The sequence below is a fragment of the Gossypium raimondii genome, chromosome 13, assembly GCF_025698545.1.
Source record: "Gossypium raimondii isolate GPD5lz chromosome 13, ASM2569854v1, whole genome shotgun sequence".
Taxonomy (NCBI): Eukaryota; Viridiplantae; Streptophyta; class Magnoliopsida; order Malvales; family Malvaceae; genus Gossypium; species Gossypium raimondii.
The window spans coordinates 39,561,195-39,570,901 of record NC_068577.1 but is presented as its reverse complement, the minus strand read 5'-3'; the positions used below and the strand labels follow the sequence as shown (position 1 = coordinate 39,570,901).

General features: G+C 32.2%; 1 protein-coding gene across 1 annotated transcript; it reads left to right on the top strand.

Annotated features, from left to right (window-relative positions):
• Positions 1 to 1,000: 1,000 nt before the first annotated feature.
• Positions 1,001 to 2,124, top strand: LOC128036187 (zinc finger BED domain-containing protein RICESLEEPER 2-like). The gene is made up of 2 exons (XM_052627097.1): positions 1,001 to 2,037; positions 2,121 to 2,124. Exons 1-2 carry the CDS (start codon positions 1,001 to 1,003, stop codon positions 2,122 to 2,124), a joined length of 1,041 nt encoding a protein of 346 aa, XP_052483057.1.
• Positions 2,125 to 9,707: the final 7,583 nt, after the last annotated feature.

Here is a 9,707-nt window from a genome sequence, read left to right as displayed (position 1 = left end):
ATTTATCTTGTTGTACTATTATATTAATTTAGGCTTCAATTAACTAACTTTAAAGTTTAAACTGTGGTTTAACCGACTTTTTTTTGTTTAATTTATGCTATTGTACTATTATATTAATTTAGGCTTCAATTAACTAACTTTAAAGTTTAAACTGTGGTTTAACATACTTTTTTTGTTTAATTTATCTTTGTTGTACTTGGACTATTATATTAATTTAGGCTTCAATTAACTAACTTTAAAGTTTAAACGATAGCTTAATAGACTTTTTTTGTTTAATTTATGCTATTGTACTATTATATTAATTTAGGCTTCAATTAACTAACTTTAAAGTTTAAAATGTAGCTTAACATACTTTTTTTGTTTAATTTATCTTGTTGTACTATTATATTAATTAATTTTTAATTTAATTGATTTATTAAGTTTGATTTTAAACCAATTTTTGGTCATGGTTAGTGATTGCAACAAATGTTTACTTGTAGATGAGTGATCCAAAGCAAGATGGTTCAACTCAAAGTTCACAAAATTCTTCCCCAAGTAGAGATGATCAAACAACAACAAGGAAAATATTCGAAAAAAGATTACTCCAAGGGCAGCTTGTTGGAACCATTTCACCAAATTTGTGACTGAAGAGGGGGAGAAGAGAGCAAGGTGCAATGCATGTGATGTTACTTACACAATGGAATCAACTTCGGGTTCTACAACGAATTTGAATAACCATTTGAAAGCATGCCTAAAAAGACCTTGAGGTAATACTTCTAATCCGAAGCAATCAGAATTAACATTTGTGAAGGTTAGCCAAGAAACAACGGATTTATCAACTTGGGTGTTTGATAAAGATGCTGTTAGAAAAGCATTGGTTCGTATGATAATTATGGATGAACTACCTTTTAAAATTGTAGAGGGAGAGGGTTTCAAAAACTTTCTTTCTATAGTATGCCCACGGTTTAGTCTTCCATCTCGTTGGACAATTAGAAGGGATTGTCTTGATTTATTTAACTCCATGAAGAGTGTGATGAAGAATTATTTTGAAAAAGATATAAGTAGAGTTTGTTTGACGACAGACACTTGGAATTCATTGCAGAGGATATCTTATATGGTTTTAACAGCACATTGGGTGGAGGATGAGTGGAGGTTGCAAAAAAAGATTATAAATTTTTGCCCAATATCTGCTCATAGATGTGAAAGCATAGGTCAAGCCATTGAAAAATGTCTTCTAGATTGGGGGATTGAGAGGGTCTTCACTATTACAGTTGATAATGCATCCACCAATAGTGTTGCCATTAAATATTTGAGAAAGAAATTGAATCATCGAAATGCTTTTGTTGCAAATGGAAAATTTATTCATATGAGATGTGTTGCACACATTCTTAATCTCATTGTGCAATACGGTATTAAGGATGCTTCTGTGTCTGTGGATCGAGTTAGAGGTGCTGTGAGGTATATAAGAGTATCACCATCGAGGTTGACAAAATTCAACCAACGGGTAAAAGAAGAAATGATAGATAGTAAGGCTCAATTGTGTTTAGATGTGCCTACTAGATGGAACTCAACATATATGATGTTAAAGGTGGCTGAAAAATATGAGTGTGCATTTGAATCATATGTACGTGATGGCCATAATTTTTTTCTTGACCTTACTGCTGGAGATGGAGTTCCTACATTTGATGATCGGGAAATTGTTCGAAGAATTATAAAAGTATTAGAGCCTTTTTATCATCTTACATTTAAGGTGTCCGGATCTTTGCATGTTACCTCTCATTCACATTTTGAAGTATTGACGGATGCGCATTGTCTTTTTGATGGGTGGCAAGATTGTGGAGATCTAGACATAATTTCTATGACTTCCAAAATGAGAGAGAAATATAATAAGTATTGGGGTGAAGGAAACAATATCAACATGCTAGTTTACTTGGCGGTCATCTTTGATCCACGATGTAAAATGAGTTTTTTGGACTTTGGGGTCAACTTGCTTTTTCCTAATGTTGCTAATGACATTATGAAAATGATTGATAAAGATTTGCATTGCTTGTTCAATGAGTATTCCTCTAATGCTGGGAGAATTGAATGGTTTGAAGGTAGATCTAGTTCTTTGACAAAACTTTGCAGTTCAATGGAAATAGATGAGTCAGAAATGAAAACGGGCTTGGCCAAACAAAAATACCTTAAGAAGAAGAAACAAGTTGGATTAGAAAGCAAATCTGAGTTGGATAGATATTTGGGTAAGGATGAAGAAGTAAACAATTCAAGTTCATTTGATTTACTATTGTGGTGCAAAATGAACAGTCCTAGATTCCCTATTCTTGCACAAATGGCTCGAGATATTCTTGCTATTCCTATCTCAATAGTTGCCTCGGAAAGTGCATTTAGCACGGGTGGACGTGTTCTCAATAGTTTTAGAAGTTCTCTAACTCCTCTCATGGTCGAAGCTTTGGTTTGCACACAAGATTGGCTTCGGAAATCTAATGATGCCATCAATCTTGAAGATTATGTTGATGAACTTCAAACCATGGAAGATGGTAATATATAAATTTTAATTTATAAAATAAGCTTTTGTATTCTTTATATTAGTAAGCATTCCCATAATTTAACTAACGCTTTTGTTTTTAAATTTGCTAGACTTATCCAAAATACCCGAAGATCAAGAAGGTAACATACTTAGCATTAGTTTATAAAGTTAAATGTTTATTTAATTTATTTTTGCAATTTTTTATTTAACTAACTTATTCAATACTTTTACTAGATGTTTCAAGATTATCAACGGTGTTTGAAGCACAAGAAAAAACTTAAACGTTTCTATAATGGTTTTTGAACTGATGTGTTATTGTTATTAGTTTGGTTTGGTTTGTTATTGTTGTTGGTTAATTGAACTTTTGTTGTGTTCTTTTGGTGTAGGTTTCTATTGTATTTTGGACTTTTGCTTATGTTTTTTTAATTATAATGTTGTTGTTTATTTAGACTCATGCTATTTACTTAGACTTTTACTTATGTTTTTATTATAATCTTGTTGTATTATTTTGTTGTTTATTTGGAATCATGTTGTTTATTTGGGTTGATGTTGTGTTGCTTTTATTTATTCACTTATTTACTTCAATTTTTTGTTGTATGATCATGTTTAAAAACTTTAAAGAAAATTATTTTTGAAAAATTAAATAAAATAAACAACACTAATTTTATTTATTTTAAATTTAACTCAAACAAATATATTCGATTCGATTTGATTCGAATTCTATCTCACTCGATTCGATTTGATAAAACTTTAAATAAAGTTAGGATGATAAAATGAGATTCAAAAACTCGATTAACTCAAAAATTTTTGATTCGATTCGATTCGATTTGTTCGAATGCTTACCTCTATTCTCAAGGATGAGTTTATTGGTTTAGTGGTAAGGCTTTAGCTTACCCTTAGGTCTTGTGTTTAAGTCCTATTGTGCACATGTGTGGAATTCTTTTTTGTTTTTGGCTATTTGTTAGAAGTTGAGTTCAATTTGAATTTTATAAAATTTGGTGGGTTAGGATAACACCAAAATATTTTACCTTTTTTTGTTAAAAATTATTAAGTCCCTAATTTTGCTCCCAAACTTTAACAATCCAACATTCCCACTCTCTTCACGTTTTCTTCTTTTTCCTCTTCATGTTTTTTTTTCTAGTCTTTTTCTTCCCCTTTTATTTCTTTTCCAAATTCCTCTTTTGTTACACTGAAAGCTATCTTTTTCCATTGGATTCTGCTATTTAACCTATCTTCTTTCATTCTTCGTTGTGGATTTGTGACGGGTTTGGTAAGTGTGTAAATTGTTTTGAAGCTTTGTTAAGTTAACTGAAGTTTTTGCTAATTTTCTTTTGTGATTAATGTCAGAATTGTTGGTCCTTGTGCTCTTTGGAGATAATCTTGCGGTGCTTAATGATCCCTCGATAAATTAAGAATGACTTAGGTTGCTGCCAATTTCATGGTAAGTGGGATTATGTCAGATTTGAGGATTCATGTATTGAGTTTTGACTATCGAATTTAAAGTTTTGATGTTGTTAGTTGTTTGTTAATCGATGCAAATTAATGTCTTATGTAGGATTCAGAGTGCGCTATTGTGTGGTTAGTCAGAAATATCATAAAGTGTGTGAATCTAACCTGAAAACTCGATTAGAACTTAGAAACACCTAAAAAATAGCGGCTATTTCGAAACTGCTCTGCATCACACGGCTGCCACACAACCATGTGCACCACACGAGTGTGTGGTTAGCTGTGTGGAGCACACAAGCGTTGTAACGCCCCAAAATTTTCTTAAATTTGGATTGTTAAAGTGTGTTAAAAAATTAATTTGGTTTAGTGGATAGATGTTGTGTTTAAGTGCATGAGGTTTTGGGTTCGAGTCCTTTTCCTTGAATTTTTTTAAATTTGACTCAATCCCTATCCTTGATCATTCAGGTTAAATCTTATTTCTGTACAAGTTATGACAGAATGAGCCTGTTGGTTAAGTGGTAAGGTATTAGTTTACCCTTTGGTCTTGTGTTCGAATCCTTGTGTTTACAAAGTGGGTTGAGTAAGATTGGAATTGTAAAAATTTGGTGGGTTGATTTGTTTAAATTATTAATATTTTAATAAAATGATCAAAATCACTAAATTCACTCACCAAACAAACAATCCATACCTCTACTTTCTTTCATGTTTGTTTTTCCTCTTTGTTTTTTCTTTTTCTTTCTTCTCCCTTTGAGTTTTCTTTTCTGTTAATTCTTGATTACTATCATCTTATTTTCTTCTATGTTTGTGTGTGATTTTCGCTCTTCAATCATAGTTCAAGCGTGGCAGAAGTTTCGTCAAATTATTTTTCTATTATTTTAGTTTAATTCGTTATTGAACAAGATTTGAGTTATTGGTATGAATTCTCGTTCTACATTATGTTAAGTGTTCTCATGGTTTTTGCTTAGGCGAAGGGTGTTCTTGTGAAGTAAGTGCTTGTGTGCTTATTTTGGGAATGTTTTCTTTTAGGAGAAGGGGTAGAATTTGGGTTAATTCGTGTTTGTTAATTGATTCATTTTGGTACCGTATGTAGGATTTGGAGTGCATTATTGTGTTGTTTATCAAATATATCACTAGGTGTATGGAATTAACTTGAAATCTTGACTGAAACATGGAAAAACCCAAAAATAGGGGCTATTTTTAGAACTGCCCAGTGTCACATGGTTGTGTGGTAGGTTGTGTTACAGACTGTGTGCACCACATGACCGTGTGGTTGGCCGTGTGGAGCACATGATCGTGTGTGATTACATGGCCTAAACAAGTAGCCCATATGGGCTACATGGGCTAGCTTATTGGGCCGTGTTGGCCACATCACCATTTGGGCCCTTTTTGTTTAAGTTGAAGGCCCGAACAAGGGCTAATAGTGAGACTCAAAAATCGTGGGCTTTTTGTAGGTTTCTAAAAATGTAAAATTAGGTATGTTACACATGAGTATGATGAGAAAACATGATAAGTTGGATTCTTTTAGTAAAAGCTATGTGATATGTTATGCTTTATAAATTATATGTTTCGGTATGCATGCCATACAAATTATGAGATATGTACGTATGCTATATGTTGTTCCATGTGCATTTCGGATGGGTTTTTATATGATAGAGGAAGGGTATTCTAATATTTTACTGTAAATTTTGGCGGTTAAATTGCAAATTTCTGTCTGGCAGTTCAGCTGCACATTTATGAGTGGCATACCGCCATGTACCAGTGTGATTGGATGGATGGACTTCTATAGTCCTAATTGGTGTGATTGGTTGGACGAAGATAGTGTGTAGCAGATGGGTGTAGGATTTGCTCTGTTATGCTATATGTTCTGAATATATGAAAAATTTTGATATGATAATTGTATATGTGAACTCTATAAGTAAAATTCTGTATGTGGGCCAAGTCACACACTGGGCTTCCAGCTTACTCGTTTGTTTTGTTTCATTTCAAATGATCCTCAGATTTAGGATTGGTGGTGAATTTGGAGCTCAGTTCAGACATTTTTTTTAAGTATGTTTTGGATTAAATTTTGGACTTTATGGACTTTCAGATTTTATTTTGTTTTGGGACGTTAATTTTTGGTTTTGGTATTTATTTCATTAACGTACTATTTATAAACCATATTTTATTTAAGACTACATGTCTAATGGGATTTTATGATTTTAAATGTTAAGAATTTTAAGGCATTTTTCCGCTGGAAGGTTTTGAAATTAGATACAATGTTTTACAAGCCAATTGGTTAAGCAAATGTGATTATTTTAATAAAATCAATAAAACAAGGTTTCGACAAAGTGCTATCACACGATCTTCTAAACACTGATTTTTTTAAAATAACTTTATTACTCTTGAATTAAACCTAAGTTTTCACGTAAATTAATCTATAATGTTTTACGTAATGATGTAGCCTTCATAATCTGATTGTAACGTCTAGGCCAGGTTTGGGGTGTTATAGGTGTGTGTGATACATAAGCTGATTAGGTAGGCCGTGAGATTATGCGGGCTGATCAAATAGGTTGTGTGGGCCAAACGGGCACGTGGGCCCATTTTGGTCAATTTGTAGGCCTTATTTGGGGCCGATTTGTAGACTATGAAATTAGATCTGTGGCTATTATGTAAACGTTTAAAATCGTAAATTCAGTATGTTATGTGTTTGTATGCTTAAAAAGCATGATAAGTAGGATTAATGTTGCGTAAGCTGTATGATATGATATGATCTGTGAAAAGACATTTAGGTATAGATGCCATACATTTCATGTGATATGAATATATGTTAGTTTGATTATGCATGTGCATCGGGGTGGGTTTTGATTTGTGATGGAGGAAGTGTATTCTGGCAGTATTACTGCAAATTCTAGCGGTTAAACCACAATATCTGTCTGACAGCTTAGCTACACCTTTATGAGCGGCATACCACCACGTACCGGTGTGATTCGATGGATGGACTCATGTAGTTCTAATTGGTGTGATTGGTTGGGCGGAGTTAGTGTGTAGCGAATGGGGGTATGATTTGTTTTGATATGATATATGTTTCTAAATATATATGAAATTACGTTCTGATAATTGCATAATTGCATATTATAAGTAAAATTTTGTATGTGGGCTAAGTCACATTGGGCTTCTAGCTCACTCGTTTGTTTTAATACTTTTTGGGTGATCCTCAGACTTAGGATTTGGCGGCAATTCCGGAGCTCGGTTTAGACATTTTAAACTTTAAGTATGTTTTGGGTTTGTTATGGACTTTGTGAACTTTTAGACTTTTTAATTTGTTTTTGGGATACTTATTTTGGCATTTTTTTTATTTTACAAACATAATGCTTTAATTGGTATTTCTAACAAGACAACATAACCAATGAAAACTATGATTCTAAAAATTAAGAATTGCATGTTATTTTTTCGCTGCAAAAGTTTTGACATCAATAAAATTTTGTGTTACAATATTAACTAGTTAAAGTAAATGGCTTATTTTTAAATAGTTAATAAGACAAGTTTTCATCAAAACACGCTCTCGCACGAATTTATGGATACTTATGTTTTTTGTTAAATTAATTAATTTTATTTACTCTAGGTTTAAACTTAAGTTTTCACGAAAATAAACATACAATGTTTTATGTGTTGATGTAACCTTCATAATTCGATGGTAATGTCTAGGCTGGGTTTGGGGTGTTACATGCACTGCATCTATGAGTGATGACGCATTTACCTTCCTAGAGGTACTTGACGACTTTGAAGATGAAGCCAAAAGAACTTATTGTGATGATGAAGGTTGAGATATGTGTGATGGTTCATCAGCTTAAATGTAAGAACCAACAATGTTACTGGTTTACCCAAAACTATCTTAATAAGACTTGTCAATTAGGTTGCTCGATGGACTCACAACCTCATTACGTCATCGGGGGACACTAGCTTGAAAGACAACTCTGTAATGAGGCAAGATATAAAAATTGTTTGGCTAGGCTTGGAATGACTAAAGATTTGATTGTTAAGAAACTGTCCAATGTCAATCTTGTGACCCAACAAAATGCTAAAAAGGAGTAGATAAACAGGATGTTATGGTTCACTATGTTGCTTTTAAGGCATACTATGATGATGAATGAATCTTATCCACGTCTTAGCTTCTTGAAAAAGATTGGTGGAGCAGATGGTGTCATTTCCATGAGGAAAAACCACTCCACAACCTTGAGTAAGCACATTATAAGCCATGTCTATATTCACCCTAGAATTAACAAACTTAGTATATGCACAAGCTTGAACTATTGGAAGTTCATCGTACAGCCTAATAATTTTGGGATCAAAACACAATTTCTTTCCTCTCATCATACAACTATTATTTTTGGCCTGTGGAAGATTATCATAGAATCACATACAATTGGAAAGAAATAAATATCACGATTATAAAAAAAAGTTTGTCATTTCCTCTCAGTAATCAGATTGATATAATCCTTCACATCATATTTTTCTTTCTCATCAACAAAGACAAATTCCAATGACATACTAAGCTCAGAATGAACTTTTGGTTTAAATAATTTCTTTTCCCATTTGCCATCCAAAAAAACTAAATAAAAAATGTTATTACACCTATTCATTACCTTAAGAGATTAATAAAATGGAAGTTGTAAATTAAGATATATATAAATATGCCTTTAGTGATACCCAAATATGGAAATTTTGAAATACATTAAATTATAACTTGAAGTATTTTTCCATGGGTCTGACCGACACGATTTGATGGGTCAAAACAAACCTCATCAATTAAAATTATATATACTCTTCAATAACATTGTTCGAAAAGAATTTTTGAATAATTTTTAAAGCTTGGAACAAATTAAGATAATTAAAAACATGACTTAGATACATTAAATATATTCTTTTAAGTTATATGAATAAAACATTTCCTAGTCATACTATAAAATGCAATTGCTCCACGATCCTAAAGGCACGATTCACGAAATTTTTTGGGGTTGTTAAATATAATGTAAAAAGAAGAATGGAATAAATATATTTGGGGTTCAAGTGTCATTTGCTATCACCCTGGGTTTAACAAGAGTGTTTGTGGTGCAAAGGAAAAATATAGAAATTTAGGAATACGTTGAACTATAACTTCAAACATACATCCCATGAGCTTGACCAGTACAACATTAGTGGATCAAAACAACCCTCATCAATTAGAATTATATATACTCTTAGTTGACATTAGTCAAAAATAATTTTTGACTTATTTTCAAAGCTTAGAACAAATCAAGATTAATCAAAATGTGACATAGATAGATTAATTAGATTCTTTTAAGTGGCACGAACAATACATTCCCTAGTCAACTTACAAAACATGGTTGCTTCAAGATCCCAAAGGCATGATTCACAAAAGTTATCACGATTTTTAAATATGATGTAAGAAAAGGAATACACGATAGATTTTTACAATTCAAGTTTCATTTGCCATTACACGTGGTTTAACAAGAGTTGTTTCTGTTGAAATGAAAAATATAAAAAATTTTGAATGCGTTGAACTATAACTCGAAATATTCCTTCCATAGGCCTTGCTGGTACAACATCGGTGGGTTGAAATAAACCTCATCAATTAGAATTACATATAGTCTTTGCTAGTACTACTCAAAAAGAATTTTTTGGATTATTTTAAAATCTTGGAATGAATTACAATGAATCAAAACATGACATATATACATTAGTTAGATTGTTGTAAGTGGCATGAACAAAACATTCC